Here is a 20,746-nt window from a genome sequence, read left to right on the forward strand (position 1 = left end):
AAGTGAAGACTTGGGGAGAGAAGAGCCCTGGAGAGTGGGGTGAGGCCGAGCTCCAAATACTTCTGCTCCGCCACTGGGAGACAGGCACTGCTCCAGCAGGCTCTTCTTTCCAGAAAGCTAAGAGATACAACACCCCTGGCAGACAAGATGACCTGAAGGGAGATGGAAACAAGACAAGGCCCAAGAAGCCGGGGATGGGGGGTGGGGTGGGGGTACCTGGAAAAAAAACATGCGACTTGCTTCTAGATGCCAGAAAGAGGTCAACTCCTCTAGGAGATCAGCTTGGCCTTTGCAAACTAGTTTGGGCACCTTTCTATTTCTACTCCACCCACGCCCACCCGTAGCCCCCCAAATAGACCCATGGCCTGCTACTGTCTTGGGTCTGTGTCCCTAGTCCAGGGCTTCTCAAGCCCAAGGTTCTAAGTGTGCCGGTGTGCAGAGGGTTCCATAAGCTGAAAGCTGGGGAGGCAGGTTGGCCCGCCAGAACGTGGAAGTGGTTTGGGAACAAGGCACGGCCCCATCCCCCATCAGAGCCACCGCAGCCCTGCATCCCTCCCCGGGCTAGAGCACCGGCCCGTAAAAGCGACTTCAAAGGGCCGGTGCCTAGTGTCTGAGTTTCCACAGCCTGCTCAGTTCCGCAGCCAGGCAGAACTCAGACATCGAAGCGGACCCTATTCTGGGGGCTTCAATAAGCGGGTGGGGGGTGCGGGGTTTAGCCTGGGAAAGTGAGGGGCGGGTCCTCGGAGCCCCCAAAGTGGGAGGATCGAGAGTCCGCGGGACCAATCGGTGTGCGCGCGGGGCGCGGGCACGGACAGAGGGGGATCGGGGGCGGGCAGCCCGGGGGCGGGGCGCGGCGGCCAGGCGGCGGCAACGGCGGCGGCGACTCCTCCGTGTCCGGCTCCAGCTCTGGCTGCAGCTCCGGCCCGCGATGACCCACTCGGTGACCCTGCGCGGCCCTTCACCCTGGGGCTTCCGCCTGGTGGGCGGCCGGGACTTCAGTGCTCCCCTCACCATCTCGCGGGTGAGTCCGACCCCCGCGGGGCAGCGGGGTGGTCCCGGGGCTTAGACCTTGTCCTTGTAGTAGACCCAGGACCCAGATCTTCGACGTGTGGGAAGCTTGAAAGCAGAGTGTTGGTCTTGGTGACCCACATAATGTGAAGGGGGGTTCCAGCAGGGCAACACAGTCCCACCCCGCTTCCCGCACAGCCTGCCTGCCCCGTTTGGTGGTGAGAATCCCCAAGAGTTCATACACCAACTTCCCGCTGCTAAGTTTCTTTAGGGGAAGTTGCTGTGGGCCAGGGAAGAACCCTCAGACATGGACCAGGAGTCTGGACAGCTCTACAGAGGCCCAGAAACTCCTCAGATCCAACCCTGCCTGAAGTTTTGGAGCAAAGTAACTGAAAACCCACTTCCCCTGTTAAAGGTCCGGTGGCCTTAGGAGGGTCTTGCTGTCCTCAGAAGTCCACCCACTTCCCCACTCTGAACTTCAGTTTCTCCTCTCTGGCCTCAGTCGCTCTGGGGGAAGTGACCAAGAGGGACTGTTAGCTTCCAGGCAAGGGGGAGACAATGAGGCATGGTTCCCCCTCCTTACAAACCAATACAAAGCCATGGACCGGGACAGCCTCAGCCCAGTTCCCCACGGGTCCCAGGATCATACCCTTCTCCTAGATCTAAGGCAGAGGCAAAGAGGAGGGGGCACAGCCCTGGAGAGGGAGTTGGTCTGAAGATAGAGCAGGGAGGAGCTCCGGCCTGAGGCAGGGATTCCCCAGCCTTGGAGCCAAAAGAGAAGAGAACCCAGGCTCTGCCCTTAGTGGCTCTGGGTCCAGAAGGAGGGGACAGATGTGGACATCCCTTCACCCCACAGAGGCTACTTGAATCTTTGGGGAAGTGTGTCGGGGGACTGGAGAACCACTTTGCTGCTTCCTCTGGCCCTGAAGGCTGGGCTAAGCTTTAGAGATTTCTTTTTCAGTTCTTGGGAAGAGGTAGTCACTGGGTGGGTGTGGAATTGTGGAATCCTCTATATGGGGGCCTGGGTGACAGGCAGGACCAGCTGTCCTAGGAGGCTTCTAACATCTGTCTTTACCACTAGGTCCCTGGGGCCAAGTGAGGTATGCCTTCAGCACATCCCTGTGACTTTCATCTCCTTGTTCTCCCTAGAGATCCCCGCTGGGGGTGGGAAGTGGGGGGGCAGGTGGGCAGAGCATCTATGTCTGCCTGGTGGGTCTGTGTATCTACAAAGAAGGAACGGTGAGGGTGTTAGGCCAGCCAGCAGGCCAGGCACCCTGGGTGTGAGGCCGCTGACAGGCTCAGTGGCCGTGGCTGACTGCTGGAGGCGGCTGAGAGCTAAGACATCTGTTGCCCACGCGGCTGCCTGTCCAACAGGGAAAGGCCTTCAGTCGTCAGCAGAGGCTGCCCAGGCCTTGTTTGGCACTGATGGGGACTTGGTGGGAGGAGATGCAGGCCCCTGATGGACCATTTGGGAGAGAGGAATCCCCTTTCTCCTCCAGAGTCATGTGGCAGAAACTCAGACATACGGAGCCAGGGTAACTGAGCCTGGGTTAAGGTGGGATTTGGGAGATTTACAGAGCTGGGGAGGTACAGGCCACAACTTGCCTACCAGGTACCTCAGGGGCAAGAGTACAGGGGTTGGTGATATAGGTGGGAGTGCCCTCACAAAAGGGCTTGTAGGTCCTTTCTGTGTTCTCTCAGAGCCCCTCCTATGTTTCCAGAATCTCCCTTACCCAGAGTCCAGTAGAAACGGACAGCCTCATGCAGACGGTGGGTGGCTGATTGTTAAGCTGGGCTGGGAGCTTACAGTCTTGGCCCAGGAAGCGTCTAGGATCCCCAAGAATAATGTGCAGGGCTTCTTCCTTATAGACAAACTGTAATGACTACTGGTCTTCTTCAAGCATCACAACGTGCCAGGCCCCACCCTATCGGGTGTTGGAAGCAGCACCTCCCCTGCAGCCAGTCCTTGGAAAGAGCGTTGATGCATGCCTAGCCTCTGGTAGAGATGTCATATGCCACAACTGTCACTGGAAGTCCCCAAAACAATCCTTAGACTCCTGGCCTCATATGGTAGATTGAGAGACTGAGGCACGGAGAAGTTAAAGAACACAGAGCAAGGGGCTGTGAGAAGAAATCCGGGTCTGTTTGGAGGTTGCTGTAACTGTTTATGAAATGATATGACCCTCTGTGGCTCCCACGCACCACAGGCGTCTGCAGTGGGCACAGTCGGGGCTGGAATGCAGCAGGTGAGAGACTGATTCATACCCCAGATTCCCATCTGACCTCATTGCTCCCCTCCCCCCTTTTCTTCTGTCTGTCTGGTTATCTTGTACTGCACAGCGAGACAGTTGACCAAGTTCCACTCCATCCAGGGATACCCTTGTTTAGAACATTCCATGGTTCTCAACCCCATGAGAAATGCCAGCGTCTCTCACCCCAGGGCCCGCAGACCCTGCAAAAGCTAGTCCCTGCAACTTTTCTGCCTTGATCACTCCCATGATCCCTTCACTAACGATGTTATAAGCCACACAAGTCTCCTTCCTTCTTGCCTAGATAAGCCATTGTAATGTTGGGTTTCTACCTGGAATGTTATCCCTTCACCTGTGATACACTCTTCCTTTTGCAAAAAAAAAAAAAAAATGCACAGTGGTTAACACTGTAAGTTTTGCTTTGGACCCACCTGACCTAGGTTAGAATTCAGACTCAGCCATTTATTAACTAAACATGTCTTTGTCTTCTTTGCACCTCGGTTGCCTAGTCTAGGAAATGGGCTTGCCTTGAGAACTCAGGAGACAATGCTTAGAAAGGGCAGCTGGGAGTCACGGTTTCCTGGCTTCGAGCCCTCTTTGACCAGAACTCCCCAAGCTCAATGGAGTTGGCCACATCCCAGACACCTCTGCTTCCAGGAACTTCCTCCACCTACAGGGACCTGAATGCACCTCTTGTGCTGGCTGAGTCATCTTGTAGCAAGCTAGCCCTAAGGAGGAAGACTCTTATCCAGTGGGGGGACTGGACCAAAATGTCCCGGCGCCAGCCCCCTCTTTATTCATCTGTAGGTAGACATGAGAACAGCTTTAGCCTCACCTGGTGACTGAGAGGTTGTCCTGTGCCAGATACGGTAAAGTGCTGGCAGAGATCAGGTATCTATAAAGAACAGAGAGCTCTGAGCAAAAGCTTGACAGGAGAATGGGATCGGATGGTGCCAAGTGGGCACCTGCCCCAAGAGGACAGGCTTGTGCAAGTGCCTAGTGCCCAAGCCCAGCGAGTGAATATTTAGGGTGGACTTGTTGGCTAAGGGATCATGCTTTAGAAGAGAACTTTGCTTGAGGGAGATGAGGAGATAACTCAGTCAGTAAAGAGTTTGTCGTGTAAACACACAGACCTGACTGCGTTTAATCTCCAGCCCCCACATTAAAAAGCCAGGTGCAGGGCTGGGGAGATTGCTCCGTAGGCAAAATGATTGCATAAGGCTCTGAGTTTGAATCCCCAGGTCTCACGCAAAAGCTGAATATGGCAAAGCATGCCTGTCACCTCAGCACTGGGGTAGGTGGTGACAGACAGAGAGATTCCAGAAGCTCACTGGCCAGAGAGTCTAGCCAAAAGCGGTGCACTCTAGGTTCAGCAAGAGTGCAGGCAGTGGTGGCGCACGCCTTTAATCCCAGCACTCGGGAGGCAGAGACAAGCAGATCTCTGAGTTCAAGGCCAGCCTGGTCTACAGAGCGAGTTCTAGGACAGCCAGGGCTACACAGAGAAACCCTGTCTCAAAACAAACAAACAAACAAACAAACAACCCACTACCACCAACAACAACAAAAAAACCTGTCTCTATAAAGACAGAGCAAGTCAGTGGATGCCAACTTTGGCTTCTACACACACACACATACACACACACACACACACACACACACAGGTGTTTGAGAGTGCATATACATATACACACACATGTGGTATTCATATATGTAAATATGAGTAATATTTCTTGAGGCAGCCTATTTTAGGGCAATGTAGCTTGGGCAGTGCCCACATCAAGCTTCTAGCCAAGGATCTGCCAGCACCTGGCTTTGTCCACTCTCTATTGGAAACTGGCTGAGCTGAGCCTGGCTGAGTTGCCAGGAACTCCCACCACCAGCCACAGCCACACTGATAAGAACAAGGTCATTAGCAATTCTTAAGCCACAGAGAGGCGCTGGCTGCTGATACTGGGTAAGAACGGTGACTCCTTGTCTGTTCTCTATTTGTCCCCAAGTTCTTATTTAGATAGCACTGAGCCTGTCCCTACCCTCATCACATGACCTTCATCAGATGACCCAAAGCGCTTGAGTCTGTTGAGTCAATAGAGGTCGCTAGGGGATCCTGCAGGGGAAGCAGAGATGGAGTTGTAACCCCAGAGTGCAGGGTGGTAGTTGGAACTGGATGGCTTTGAACTTGCCTAAGGAGGCGATGTACACACCTCCTCCTTTTAGTTGTAATGATGCATTAGAAATGTGGGGGTGCAGGTAATAGGCACACAAGGAGTTACTCTCAGAGTAATGGGGCTCTGTGCTGAGGCCTAAGGCAGGAGTGGGCTAGGTGGTAAGCAGGGTTAGTCAGGAGACTGTACCAGCTGGAAGGAGAGCAGCATGTGGGCAAATAAAGATGTGAGTGCTGTCTGGTGCCTTTATATACCCTACAGGTGTTTATACCCACCATAGCAATGGTGGAGCAAGTGAATGTGTGGCGGGCATGAGAGATGAGATCAAATAAGTAAGGTCGGGGGCTGCTTGAGTAGAGCATTGTCAGTGTGAAACACATGACATGTCCATGCTCTGTGTGTGTCTGGGCATATACATGTCCTTGTGTGTCTGAGTGTCCCTTGCATGTCGTAGTGTGCCTACATTCTACTTGGCCCAGGCTAGAGGAAGCCCCTCATATATCCTTACATCTAACAAGGTCCGAAGGGGCTCCAGACTGAGGTTTTGAAGTCCGAGGCCACAAGGGGACCTCAGCCAGCCTCTTAGCTTGCCCACCTACCTACTGGTCACACTGGCACAAGGCCACACTGGCCAGGTTCTGAGGTTGATGGGAATCTAGTGCAGGTGACCATGTAGTAACTGTGCCAACCATGTGGTTTTTCTAACCACAGGTTCATGCTGGGAGCAAAGCGGCCCTGGCTGCCCTGTGCCCAGGTGACTTGATCCAAGCCATCAACGGCGAGAGCACTGAGCTCATGACACACCTGGAGGCCCAGAACCGCATTAAAGGCTGCCACGATCATCTTACGCTCTCGGTCAGCAGGTGTGTATGGGCAGGCTGGGCTGGAGACGTGATCGGAGTGAGGAGGGGTGCTAGCCAGTCTGGTGAGCTGAGCCAGCACAGCCTTTGTGCCTCACCCCGGCCCAACCTAAGCATCGGTGCAGTCATGGTGCTTAGACAGCACTGGTTAGAGCTGGGAGGAGCCTTTACAATCCAGGGTTTGGAGCGCTTTGCTGCCCTTGTGGGAACAGAAATAAGATCTTAAACTGGGTGGTGCACACCTGTAGCCCCAGTACCTAGAAGGCTGAGCTAGGAGAAGCAAACATTCAAGGTTAGTCTGAGCTGTGTGGTGAGATCTTATCTCAAAGCAAAAGCAACGGCCCCACCCTGCACCTCCCATCCATCCTTTTCCCTCCACCAAGGACCAGTCTGATGCACAGCTCATCTTCAGACTAACTTACAAATGTAAAACCTAGTGTAGGCTCCACTTGACAGATGAAACTAGCGAGGTAGAGGACACCTAAAGTTGCATAGCCAGGCAATAGAGAGTAAGTGAGCATGCTCTCTCTTCTCTCTCCTCTTCTGTTCTCCTCCCTCTCTTTTCTTCTCCCCTCCCCCACTTCCCCCTCTTCCTTCCCTCCCCCCCTCTCTCTTCTTTTAGTGGCTGCCAACCTTTCTGACCAATCCCACAGCTGTTCTGCCTCAACAGCTGTCTTTACCAGGGCCTATGACTCTGTCTGGTTAAATCTGGTTTTGGAACAGGCTTTCCTTCCATGGACCTTGTAACGAACACTGAGTATCCCGTCGTCATGAAGGTGCTGTGGCGAACACTCAGGCCTTTCCTGGGCTCAGGCTCTGCCTTTTCAATCAGTTCCCACTAGCAGTTGGCTTAATCCTGGCTGAGTGAGAACTCTATCCGCCTTCCCTGCCTGGGCCCAGAGGACATAACTCAGTTTTGCCACATTCACTGCTAACGGGGACTTTCCACGACCCCCCATGGATCTGTGTGGGCTAAACCATCCCCAAACCACAACACAGTTAACCCATGCCTGATTGATCCATTGGCTCGGAGCTTTGAAACACAACGAGAAGAGTTATAAGGTAGTCCCTGTTTGTGCCTGGCCCGTAACCAGGTCCCTGTTGGGCTCAGGAATCTTGGACGTGCCCTTGGCACTGAGCAGCCCAGCTGCAAGTCTTTATTCCATTGGGCACACAGCAAGGACGCCTCAGCTTCATCTAGACCCTTCTATCTTAGGTACCCACAAGGGCTCTATGAGCCTGGGTTTCTTTTCCCATACATCCAGTTCCTTACTCTCTGCCAGACTGCGGCATGGCTGGTTAAGGAAAGCTTTGCCCGCAAGTAGCCTCCGAGGCCTCCCAGCTTGGCTGGGTTCCTGGGCCCTGACTCACCTCTGGCTTTGTTCTCTAGCTAAATGAGGGCAGCCCTAGGGATGGCAGAGCTGTGGGGAGGCTCAAAGGGTCCTGAGTCAGGAGATTCCCAGAGAGAATGATGTCAGGGATGGTAGCAGGGTGGAGGTCCCCTTTCCTTCCTTCCTTCCCTGGTCATTTGTTCCGATCTAGGCATGGATGGAGCCAGAAGGCCACTGCCGTGTTGCATTTTGGGAATTACAGCCCCAGCATGCAGTGTGGCCATGGGACAGATGAGCGTACACAGTCCATGTCACAGCGCCATCTGACTTCCAATAAGTGCTTTACGCAGACCCCCAACCTCTCCAATCGTAAATCAGGGGCTGCCTTGTGGACTTGACACTGAGTAGTAAGGAGGTGCCAGGCTCTCTCAGTCAGAATGACACCCCAAGACTCTCGCTCCCTCTACCATCTCCAGTCCTCCCTCACACACCAGACTTGGGGCAATTTGACCACGTGGCCACCTAGACTAGACCCTCAACCTAACCCTCTTTCTACTGGGCTCCCTTACAAGGCCTCTGTCTCTGCTCCCTGTCCAGCCCACTCCTCAAGGCTTATGCCTGGGCCCCAGACACATCCTCCACCTCTTTAAGAGGCTCTGCCGAGGGCCAGCCTAATGACCTGGCTAGAGTGAGGGACTTGGCAGTCTTAGAACAGCTTCCCTGCCTCTGGTGCCCCACTGACTCTCCCACAACCTGAGATATGCAGGAAAGGCCTTGTTTCCTTCTAGACTTATTTTCTATGGGGCCAAAGTCAGGCTTCCAATAGTTCAAGTCAGATCCCATTGTACTGTAGAGCAGGACCTTCCTCCTATCAACCACAACACTGCCATGATAGTCTTTACTGCCATCGCTTGGTGCTTTGCATAGCCCATCCTTTGCTTCTCCTTTTGTTTAAACAAGCTTACTGCTCACCCGAGGAGCCCTGAAGGAGAGCTCACTACATGACTAAGCCCTTCATTCTTATCTGACACCTTAGGCCACTCTCATGGCCCTTAGACCACAGGTTTGTGCCACTCTTGGGCAGGTATTTAGACAACGATAAGGCAAAGCATCCAGACAGGGCATCCCTGGTGTGTCATGACTAGAAGTCAGAGCAAGTAGAAGACATGGTTAGAGATATTTTAAAGGGGTCACTTGGGAACCTAGCTGAGTGGCTAGAGCCAGGGCTGTGAGGAAAGGATTGGGCCCCGGAAGACTGTGGGCAGTGTGAACAGAGATGAAAGCACAGAATCCATGTGGACATAGTGTCAAATCACTGAGCCATTGCGCTGGGTATGGTGGCACACTGGGGAGCAGAGGTAGGTGGGTCTCTGTAAGTTCAAGGCCAATCTAGTCTACATAGTGACTTTCCAGGACACACAGGGCTACATAGAGAGACCTTGCCTCAATCAATCAATCAATCAATCAATCTTCCCTGAAAAGGAGTCATGAGTGAGCTTCAACCCCAGTCATAAGACTTCGAGAGGCCTCAGGAGGCCTCTTAGTTAAGGAACATTATTTCCACACTCTAACCAGCCTTATTATACATCGCCTGCCAACCCAGGGTCCACACACCCTCCTGGCTTGCCTTCCATAGAGCTACTGAGTGGCAGGGCTGGGCCCACAGCCTTTAGGCCTGCCCGTCCTGCTTATGGCAGGTTTACGATGTTTTTCTCCCTCCTGAGTGGTGTTTGGCTTTTGGTTTCTATGGCGAAGCAGGAATTTCCTAATGGCCTGTTTCCCATCTGGGCTGGGCAGACCTCAGTCAGTGATGACTCTGCCTGAGTGGGTGGAGGCAGCAGGACGGGAGGTGCTCCCCCACAGCCTCCATTTCACCTCCCGGAGAGCCACTCAGGCCCCGGCCAGAGGCTACGGAGGTCAGAGGATGAGCCGACTGGCTCCCACTGGCTCCCGGCTTATCCATGTGTGAGGCCTGGCTTGCCTTGCTGTGCTCTGAGCCTCCTGGAGTGGAGTTTCTGCAGGCCACTATGAGGGAGGAGAATGTCTGAGGTGCAAGGCCTCTCCTACAAGGTCTTCAGGAATGAGACCAGAAAGGCACCAGGCCACTGGCAGGAAAGGGAGCACAGCTCTGCCCCAGGAGAGTGACGACCTGAGCTTGTGGCTTCTTGCTTCAGCAGACACCACCATGCTAAAGAGAGGGGGAATTTTGACTATTTCTCTTCTCCCCCAGCTCTGGTTTCAGGCATGGGATGGGGACTAAGAAGCAGGCATATCTCACTCTCCCAATTCCTGCCACAGGTCTGAGAATAAGAACTGGCCCAGTGCTCCTGAGGACAAGGCTCAAGCCCATAGGATCCACATTGACCCTGAGTCCCAGGTAGGTATAGACACTGCTCACCTGGCCCAGCTAGCTCAGAGTGAACCCAGGACAAGAGGCAGGCATGGCCAACAGACTTCAGTGAAATTCTCACACTGATGGTCAGACGGCCAGGGTATACCAAAGTAGACAGCTCCTCTAGGACATGCCTGCTTCTATCCCTTACCCTGGAGCCCCTGCAGTGCGCTTGACCCAACTCCAGGCTAGCCTGCATTCTTGGCTAGGGTGCCTGGGATGGGATGGGGCTGGGCTAGGTCTTGGCTCAAGATCTCTCCACACAGAGCTGAAGTTTTACTCCCATACCCAGAGAGACCCAATCAAAAAGAAGTCAGCAGGCTTAGAGAGAGATGAGGGTAAGCAGGTGGCAGCCTCAAGCTGTGAAGAATCAGGCTGCGGCCATTCCTGTCTTGCACGACCCTCATGCACTCTAAAGCTGGAGAGGTCCCTTTTCATGTCCCAGAGGAGTTGCAGCTGTCACACTGTCCTCAAGGAGAGAGAGCAAACCTGGCTGCCCTGAGTTCTCATGAGAAGAGTAGCCAAGTGCACCAGATTCCAGATACCTAGACCTTGCGCTCCACACCCCTGGGCAAGGCCAATCCTGGGCTAATCTGTGATGTAGCTTGAATCCAGAGTACTCAGTATGAGAGGTGTGGCTTCTGGGCCTGCTCTTGTCTGCTCTCTCCACATGGAAGAAAAAGGACCAGGACAGAGAGACATTTCAATAAGAAGTCAGAGAGGGCTCACCAGAAAAAGGAGATCCAAGGCCAAACCTTAGGACCCAGACAGAGCGGGTAGGAAGAGGAAATGCGCCCCACAAGCACCTGAAGCCCAGGGGTGCGTGTGTTTTGAGATCAGAGCAGTGACAGGAGGGTTGGTGAAGGCAGAGGGTGAGGTGATTTGTCCCAGACTTCAGCTCATCCCGGGAAACATTTGTATCTTAGTAGCTTGCTTTGTCTGAGGCCCTTCAGGCAGGGAGAAGAGAACAGATTTGGCAGAAAAAGAAAAAGGGAAAAAAAAAAAAACAGGCAAACGGGGAGCAGAAGGCGGGCTGTTCCTGTGAGACGCCTGGCTCCTCTCAGCATCAGTGCTGAAAGGGACAGGGTAGACATAGTTGGGAGCGGAGGGAGTCACCAGGGGCTCAAGGCCAGTGGGCTCCAGGGGGCTCCCCTATGGGGTTTGAAAGCTGGCATGGCAATATGCCTTTCCTGTAGGGTTGGGAGGCTGGGACTGAGAGTGGCTTCCAAACAGGGTCTGGTGGCTAGAGCTGCAGAGGGACTTCTCCTGCCTCCATTCTTTTTCTCACAGTTTTTCTTCAAAGGCCAGCAGCGAAGGTCCTTACTCCTTACTGTAAGGGGAGTGAATTTCCACAATCCACAGAGCAGTGTCCTCAGCTGCTGCCCCCCTTTTGTATTTAAAAGGTCGTAGGCTCCATGGGTGGCGACAAAAACACCCTCCCCGCCCCTGCGGGGCTGTGTCCCCAGGAGCACAGACACAGGGCTCATTGTCCCCACACTGCCCCCTCCTCTGAGTGTGGAGGTGGGGCTGGCTGGAACATTTAGGGAGAAGAAAACTACACTTAGCCCTAGGCCAATACAGGGCACCCCTGGCACGCATCCCCAAGAGGAATGGGTAACTGCAGCCTCAGGACCACGGTCTCTGCAAGGCCACAGAGGACCCTCTTTTCTCAAGGCCCTCGAGGGACAGAAGGCACACGGGCCGCCCAGGGTGGGAGAAGCATCTGGCTAAGAAAAGCTTTCTGGAGTAGGGGGGCCTTGAACACCCAGACTGCTGAAAGCTGAGATTCAACCTAAGAAGAAATCCACCTGTTCCTTTGGGTACAGCATTTGCCTATGTCTGGTCACCCCTTTTTGTTGGCATTCTTCTGACACAAGTACCAGGCTGTCACTCAGGGCAGGGGGCAAAAGGTTGGGTGGAACACTGCCACCCAAAGAGAGGAAAAAGAGGGGGAGGACATGCAGGGATTCCCACCAACAGCCATCCAGTGAAGCACTTGGTGTGGTGTGCTCAGTGAAGCACTTGGTGTGGTGTGATCTTACTTCATCGCCTACTGAGGGGCCCTGAGGGTGAGAGACCATCGCATTCTCCCAGGTAGGGGAAGAAACAGGTTCAGAGAGATGAAAGAGTCACCAGTTCGTGACAGAACTGCCACTCAAACACACACTGAGGTCACCACTGAGTTCAGACCTAGAGAAGCTGCTGCATGGGTGGTCACAGGAGGGGCCAGAGCTCACCAATGACCCTGCTCCCACACCCTGCTGGGATGGGGTGGGGGGAGTGAGGACCTCAGTCCCCCCAGTCTCTGCTGACTCCCATTCCTCTCTTTCCATTGAAGTTTCATGCAGAGCCCAGCCCCACCCCCTCCCTGCCCCACCCCTACCCACCACAACCCATCTGGTCCCCATTAGAGGCCAGCCCTGCCTGCCTGTCTACCCTGCAGATACATGTGTGAGGGTGCTCAGGTTACTAGGGGCTTTCACTGGGCCTGATGGGAGACTGGGGTCTTGCTGCTGTTGCCACCCCAGCAGCATTGATGGGGCCCCACTTAGCCAGCAAGCCTCTTGCTTTTTGTTTGGATTTGTAGGGGAAAGTGGTACCTTAATGGGGGGGGGGGCGGTGATTAAGGCAGAGAGCCTTGAAAGCTAGACTGTTCGGTGCTAGAAGCTGCCTGAGCCCAAGCTGGTCTCTTTCCTGCTAGGAAAGGGTCTCCCCATCACAGAGTGGAGCGACATATATATGCATTTGTATATGTGATATATGTGTGTATAAACACATATGTATATTTATGTATATATAATATATATGTGTGTGTATCATCCCCCAGGCTGAGACACACCCATGGCCTGAACTTGAGTCTTATCCCCTAAATGAGGAATTCTCATGCCATCCCAGGTTTAGCCACATGGACTTCCTCAGGATGACCAGCACTGGCTCCCAGTGTATGTGAGACCTTGCATACATGGATAGGAATATGTAAGGAGACTGGCTGGTGTGTGTGTGTGTGTGTGTGTGTGTGTGTGTGTGTGTGTGTGTGTGTTGTCCTTACCCATGTATGTGTCTTTCAATGCACTTGTGAGAGTATGTGTGCCCCGTTCACATTGTGGTGTGTGTTTGTGTGCCTGAGGGCTGAGGTCAGCATAGTTTTGGACTCTGCATGGACATACACACCCAGACCCTGTTCAGAGCCACAGAGCCCCTACCTTGTCCTTATAAGCTGAGAGGCAAGCTCAGGCCACTCTCCCTCCAGCCATGGACACTAGGCTGCTCTTGGGGTGGTGAGGCCCAGTCTCTGCTCCTTGCTTGCTCTGCCCCAAGAAAGCTACTTTCACTGCTTTTCTGGGGACTAGGAATAGAATGCAGGCCCAGAGGAGCTGACCCTCCTAGACCCCTGCACCTCAGACTTCCCTTGGAAGGACCTTCAAGAAAGAACTAAGGGCCTCTTTTGACTGTAGGATACGAGTTCCTTTTCGTATTCCAACCGTGGACCCTTTTGCTGGCTGGGCAAATAGCCTGGAAATGTCAGAACAGAGGTAGCTAGCCAACACAGAGGCCTAACAGCATAACGGTGTGAAAGAGGACAGTCAACAGGAGGGGTCAAAGGTCAGAGGGCCTCCTAGTGCCTCCAGGTCTTGCTCTTACAGGACTGCAGTCCAGCCACCAGCAGGCGCTCTTCGGTCTCTGGGATTAGTCTGGGGGACAACAGATCAGGCCTGGGATCTCCATATGGTCAGCCACCTCGCCTTCCAGTCCCTCACAATGGCAGCAGCAATGAGGTCACCCTGCCAGCCCAGATGAGCACTCTGCAAGTGTCTCCACCCCCCAGGTAGGACAGAGGCCGGGCCTTTGAAGTCACACCCAGATCAATCATAATCCTTCAAATCTCTGCAGTTCCTTCCTGGCCCCTGTCGTTTGATCTAAGAGCCTCAACTCACATAGTTATAGTTTGACTTAGAAGGCTGCCAGGCCCAAGGCTGGAATTACCATGCTGGCTTTCCATCTCTCCCCTTCCCAGTGCCGACACAGCCAGGGTTCTCCCTCGGAACCGGGACTGCAGGATAGACCTGGGTTCAGAGGTATACAGGATGTTAAGGGAGCCAGCAGAGCCCACAGCCTCGGAGCCGAAACAGTCAGGATCCTTCCGCTACCTGCAGGGCATGCTAGAGGCTGGCGAGGGCGGTAAGGCTCCCAACACCTTATCTCCCCTGCCTCCCCTCCCCCTACAGTGCCCAGCTTACCCTTCACCTTCCAACCCCACCCAATCCACACCTTCTAGCCATCCAACCCCCTCTTCAAATCCCTTCTGTGCCTTACTGTGACTGTGCTCTCACCCTCCCGATTCCCACTCTACCACCCCTGTGACTTTCCCTTACCTCATACAAACCAAGAACTTCTCCTCTAAGCTTCTGGTCATCGTGTTCCAGAAGCAACATCCTGCTGAAGTAGGGTTCTTATCTCACCTACCCCATCCATACCACCTGCCCTCTGGATTTCAGGGGATCGGCCTGGGTCCGGTGGTCCCCGGAACCTCAAACCAGCAGCCAGCAAGCTGGGTGCTCCACTGAGTGGCCTTCAGGGGCTACCAGAGTGCACGCGCTGCGGCCACGGGATCGTGTGAGTACCCAATTTACCCACCTGCACCCCCACGACGCCACTTCTGTTTTCCAAGGCCATGGGTAGAGGCTTGTCCTAGAATCTGTCAGTCACCTGTCCCTCTGTCCTCCACAACAGGGGAACCATTGTCAAGGCGAGGGACAAGCTCTACCATCCCGAGTGCTTCATGTGCAGCGACTGCGGCCTGAATCTCAAACAGCGTGGATACTTCTTCCTAGATGAACGGCTGTACTGCGAGAATCACGCCAAGGCTCGAGTCAAGCCGCCAGAGGGATATGATGTGGTGGCTGTATACCCCAATGCTAAGGTGGAACTTGTCTGAGCTGGGAAATCCTGTCTTGCCTCTGCTTCACTTAATGTTCCCTCGTGGCCTGTGTAAATATATGTCCTCCTGGCCTTTCTAATAAAGTCCCTCTGCTTGCCCTGGAACTAGCTGGTGTCTGGCCTGATAACCTCCAGTGCAGGCCATAGCTCCAATGTGCTGTAAGATCAGTTCAGGTGTCAGGCCTGTTCTAGACATTAGGTTCAGTGGTGAGCCAGACAGGTCTCATGCTGTTCCCACAGCCTGAATTGGATGGCAGAGTAAGCCATAAGGGATAGTGTCGTTAATACTAAGGTCTGCTGCTGTAAGTGTAACAAGGAGCCTGGCTTGGGTGAGGTCAGGAAAGCTAATAACTGAGAATCAAGAGACGGAGGGAGGCAAGAGTTCTCTACAGAATCAAAACCTATGCAAAAAAAAGCATGGACCATGACGGCCTTGGTGTGCCCGTTGTCCGCATGAGTGGCCAGGGGTGGTCCCTAGCCTGCATGGGTGGTGCCCCCTTCCTGGTACTCTCTTCCTAGGTCGCTCTCTGTCCATACACTCTATTTTTCTTCTCCTCTTCCTTCCTCCTGCCACTAGGGGGCAAGCTTGACTTTTTCTTGAGACAAAAGGCAGCATTTTAGAACTAACACTGCCTTTCCCTCTAAGAAGCTTGGCCCTTTTCCCCCACCTGCAGTAGAAATTCTACACTCCTTGGATGCGCCCCAGTTCACTCGAAGTGAGGTCTGCCTTGCACCTTTTGGTTACATAAACCTATTCAGACTCCCACTTTTAAAACTATACAAGTTACCGGGTTGATGAATGACTGTTGATCGCCACGTTCTGCACAGTCTGGGGAATAATCTACCATTTCGGTTTTATTAAACATGCAGTAAGGTAAATTTAAAAGAATAAATGGCAGATGGATGGATGGATGGATGGATGGATGGATGGATGGTTAGAAGCAAAACAGAACCAACCTGGCCTCAAAATGTCCAATAGGAATCGACTAGGGAAGCCCTTTTAAGGCAGTCAGTTGGAGTTTCTAATGAAGAGAATTCCCTCCGGTGAGGATTCCAAATAAAAGGGCAAATAGCAACAGATAGAGATGACATCATCAAACAGACAGCCACAACATCCAGCCGAAACTGACTGGGGAAGCTGAGGCAGCAATTAAAATTTCTGAGTAAACTTTCCGAGCTTCCGCGCCTCCTGATTCAGGCCCTTTCCTATCATGGGATAAACAGCAGTAATGTCTGGTCTGTACTGCTAGCCACTCTCACCTCTCTGTCACAGAGTTAGAGGGGCAGCCCATTCACAGACTGGCATGGGGCCTTAGAAGGTACTTTGATGGGTCTAGAGAGATGGCTCAGTGGTTAAGAGAACTGGCTACTCTTCCAGAGGTCCTGGACACAGCTCACAACCGTCTGCAACTCCAGGTCCAGAGGAGCTGATGACCTCACACAGACGTGCAAGCCAAACACCAAGTTGGAGTCTCTGAAATGGGGGGAGGAGAGCAACCCTTATTACCCTGCTTCCAGAGTCGGCTTCTCCATGAACTCAAACCGCACAGAGCACTGCACCACTACGACATGCATTTCGAACCCACAGCTGTCCAGGATCCTAAATCTGTGGACCTACCCCACTGCTTGCTCTGGATGAGAAAACACCTCGGCTCATTTGTTCAATAAGCCTGAATAATGTCCATTTGTGCTGTGTATTCTGGGCTACCAGAAGGCTGTTACCAGTTCACATTCTAACCATCTGCATTCATCAAGACCCACCCACTTCTTCCCTCTCTCCGACACTGAAAGTTTCCACACATTATTTTTTGGTAATTAAGATTTACTGTGTGTTGGCTGCGTGTCTAGTCCTGAAATGACAGCGAGAAACAGTGTCTTTGCCCTCAGTCCCTTTTTTTTTTTTTTTTTTTTTTTTTTGGTTTCTTGAGACAGGGTTTCTCTGTGTAGCCCTGGCTGTCCTGGAACTCACTTTATAGACCAGGCTGGCCTTGAACTCAGAAATCCGCCTGCCTCTGCCTCCCAAGTGCTAGGATTAAAGGTGTGCGCCACCACGCCCGGCATGCCCTCAGTCCCTTACAGAAGTTCTCATAGGAATTACCCTAAACTTTTTGACCACTTACCCCAGATTTACTTAACTTCTTATTAATAACTGGTAGGAATTTTCCATACCTCGCCTTGTATGTATGTGTGTTATATTAGCTTTTGTCCCTAAGTGTGCACAGGTATGTGGAGACCAGAAGCTGATGTTGGGTGCCTTCCTCTGTTGCTTTTCCAACCTAAGTTCTGAGACAGGGCTTCTCACTGGTTCAGTGAGGCCAGGTTGCAGGTCAGCTCCCGGACTTCTCCTCTCCCCAGCTCCCCAGCACTGAGATTATAGGTGTGTGCCACCACACAGGGCTTTTTACATGGGTGTTGGAGACCTGAACTCAGGTCCCCTTTACCAAGTGAGCACCTCCTCAACTGCTTTTATAAGATTCTTTGAGCTGGATTTTATTCCCCCAATCCATTTGCTGTTCCCCTGACATCGAGTGGCTTTAATGATGACTGTGTTGGAGTTTGGAGGTTAACCGTTCCACCTCATTCTTGTCATGTCAAACATGTCAGAGGTGTTCTCAACCATTTCCAGTAGTCAGTGACTAGGTGTGTTGAGCTCTGGAAAATAAACATCTCTGAACCGTGACTGGGGTGCTCCCTGGATCTAGAGAGAGAGCTGCCATAGAGGACTTTCCTCCAAAGACCCCCTTCCCATCCCTGGAAAGTGGTTAGTTCTATCTCTGTGGCCTCCACCCCATTCTTTCTAGTCCGGTGCCTTGGAGGACTACCTGCTTTCTCCTTGAGCCAAGTCTGGAGCTACCTCTGTCCTACCCAGACCCCAGAGAGTGTGGGAGCTCTAGGGTCAGAACCTACTATATCTAGCACATACATGTGTGCTTTTACATGCATGGGCAATCACACACACACGCACATTCCTTTTCCCTCCGCCGTCTTCATCCTCACTTCAATTCCTATAAGCTTTCACTGGGAAGTAAGTCCTGGAGAACAGCTACCCAATTCCTGGATCCCCAACCTCAGTTCATGCATTCAACTAAGTATTGACCAGATGTATCACTAGGAAAACATTTTGAACAACCAGGACATAAAAACTGGGCCTGGAGGTTTAGCTTCACCAGCCGGGTACTTGCCTAGCAGGTACAAAATCCTGGGTTCGATTCCCAGCACTGCATAAAATGGGAGTGATGGTTCACACCTGTAATTCCTGGATGGGGTGGGACTTGGGGGAGAGAATGCTGGTAGAATTAGATGCTCAGGGCCATCCTTGGCTCTGTAGCAAGTTCTAGGCCAACCTGGGCTATGGTAAGATCATCTCTCACACACACACACCAAAGTATAAACCATGAACAGTACTATGAAGAAAATGAGGTTGCTCAATGGAGATTTCGATCATTTGTTTTATCTGAGGGGTCTGGAAAGCCCTCACAGAACAGGTAGCATGAGCAGGCCCCTGAGGTGGTGGTGAGCACCTGCTGGCCAGCTGGGGAAAGTTTCATGCTGTTGGGAGGAGCAGAGAATGCAAAGGCCTTCCACAGGGCAGGGAAGAGGGTGTGTTCTCGGATCCTAAGAAGAGTGATGGGTGTCTGGAGAGGTGTGAGTGAGGTGACTGAACAGTGGGTGAGGTCAGGCCCATGTGGGGTGAATATCTGTGTTGGCTGTGTTGACCTTATAGACACAGGAAAGGATTTTGGCTTGTACCCCAGAGGGCTGGCATCATTGGACTTACGGTTTAAACAGGATGGTTCTGGACTCTACTGTAAGGGGCAAAGGTGGGAGCAGGAAGCATAACTGTGTCTATTCCTGACTAATTGCTAACTAGCCCACATCCCTCCACCTCTGGAGCTACCCCAGTTGAGGTCCTCTGCATGACCTACCCAGGCTGGCCTCCCTGACTCCATGAATAACAACGGGACGTTTGAAAATGACAGTGCTCTGATACTTCTGTCTTAAATCTTCCATAGTTCCTCATTGCTCATTGACAACCTAAAGCCCCAATCCCTACTCAGAACTCCCCCCTACTCACAACCCTAGAACCCCAATGTCCTATCTGTGTGGTCAGCATCAAGCTCCCTACAGATTCTCCCATGCTTCCTTGATCTTCCTCCTGCTTCTATGAATGACCAGCAAGTTTTATCTCCCCTTACTCCCCAAGAACCAAAGAAAGGGGTGAGGGCAGGAAGTACCCAGACACTTCCATGTGCTAGAATCCTCCAAACAAGGACCCTGCCAGGCTGGCTGGCCTTCCTAAGACATGCTGTGTAGCCACGGGTGACCTTGAACTCCTGAGCCACTTGAGTCCAATGCTGGGGTTACACCACACCCAGCTTCCTCCAAGTTACTTAATGGAATCAGAGCCTATAAAATGTTTGAGGGTAGTCAAAAGGTGTCTGTATTAAACAAGAACTGTCCTATATCGCTTTGCCACTATGGATATCTGTGTCTGGGTCCCCAACAATATCAGATATCTTCACTAGTGTTTAACCTGGACCCATTTGGGGGCTATAAGACTGAGGCCTCAGTGGTTCCCTACAGGGCCTAGGGTTAGCCTCAGCCATGTGCACTCAGAACCCCCACTAGCCAGGGAGCCAGTGAGTCCATCTGTCTCCCCAGCCACCAGGAGACTGGGACTCAGAGGCACTCCCACTCTGCACCAGCCTCTTTACTGGCAGAAGCATCAGTGGGTGGGCAGACACTCTGCTGCTTTATGGGCTGTTTCTCTCCTGTAGGCACACAGGAAGCCAGCACCCAGCCAGACTTGGAGGGAGGAATTATACCTAATGGTACCTTTAATGGAGCTAATATGCCTCAGGCCCTCCAGCCCTCCCTGTTTAGTCAATGTCATCCTTCTATATTCCCTGCATCAACTTAAAAGGAAGCAAGACGATCCTTGTCTTGTGTACGAACTCAGAAAAGGCTGATGGACTTGCCTGGTGCCACTCTCTTCCAGCTAATCTCAGCAGCGAGGACAAATAAGACACCCAGACTCTCTGACTGATTCAGCACAGACCTGGACCCCCAATGTGCCCAGAACACAGAACAGTGGAAGCTAGGCCTGAATCAGAGATGAGGTCTTGTATCAGTCAGTATTCAGCTGCTATGCCAAAATACTGGAAATACAAACTGAAAAGGCGGGGAATATTTTGTTTGCTTCATAGTTCCTATCCATGGTTGGTTGGCTCCACTGTTTGGGGCCTGTGGCAGCACTGTGGATCATGGCTGAGTAATGGAGGGGTCCTGGTCACTTTTTGGTGTCCAGGGGTGGGGGGAAAACACAGAGAAACTGGGTCCCAAAATTCCCTTCAAATGCATGCCCCCAATGAGCTAAGGTCTTCCTTCCCACCTCCTAAAGGTTTCACTCCATCCTAATAGACAGATAGCTTTGTGATTAAAATCAATGGCTGTTCTTCCAAAGGCCCCAGCACCCACATGGCGGCTCACAATTGTCTGTCGCTAATACCAGGGCGCTAAGTGCCTTCTTCTGGCCTTTGTGAGCATCAGACACTCACTTGGTGCAAAGACACACATGCAGGCAGAACATGCATACACATAAAATAATAATTTCTAAAATTAAAAAAAAAAAAAAAAGACTCTCACTATGCAGCCCAGGTCGACCCGGAATTCACGAGATAGCCTGGGGCTACAGGAATGTGCCACCATGACAGAATCCTTTCTTGTAGCATATACTATATTTTATATTACGCATGCTTGGAAAAAAATACCTGTCCCAGAGAGCTTCCCCATATGAATAATGTTC

The 20,746-nt window shown here is 52.4% G+C and overlaps 1 protein-coding gene across 2 annotated transcripts; it reads left to right on the top strand.

Annotated features, from left to right (window-relative positions):
* The first annotated feature begins 845 nt into the window (after positions 1-845).
* On the top strand, positions 846-15,045 carry Pdlim4 (PDZ and LIM domain 4). 2 transcript variants are annotated; one of them, XM_021177845.2, is made up of 7 exons: positions 846-1,021; positions 6,131-6,282; positions 9,909-9,987; positions 13,647-13,828; positions 14,018-14,181; positions 14,499-14,616; positions 14,734-15,045. In XM_021177845.2, exons 1-7 carry the CDS (start codon positions 929-931, stop codon positions 14,936-14,938), a joined length of 993 nt encoding a protein of 330 aa, XP_021033504.1. In that variant the 5' UTR covers positions 846-928; the 3' UTR covers positions 14,939-15,045. The 2 variants fall into 2 exon arrangements, with proteins under 2 accessions (XP_021033504.1, XP_029339727.1); XM_029483867.2 differs by lacking the exon at positions 14,499-14,616 and having other exon boundaries at positions 14,734-14,938.
* The last annotated feature ends 5,701 nt before the right edge of the window (positions 15,046-20,746 follow it).

Source organism: Mus caroli, unplaced genomic scaffold, assembly GCF_978045245.1.
Source record: "Mus caroli unplaced genomic scaffold, Mus_caroli_1 scaffold_13, whole genome shotgun sequence".
NCBI lineage: Eukaryota > Metazoa > Chordata > Mammalia > Rodentia > Muridae > Mus > Mus caroli.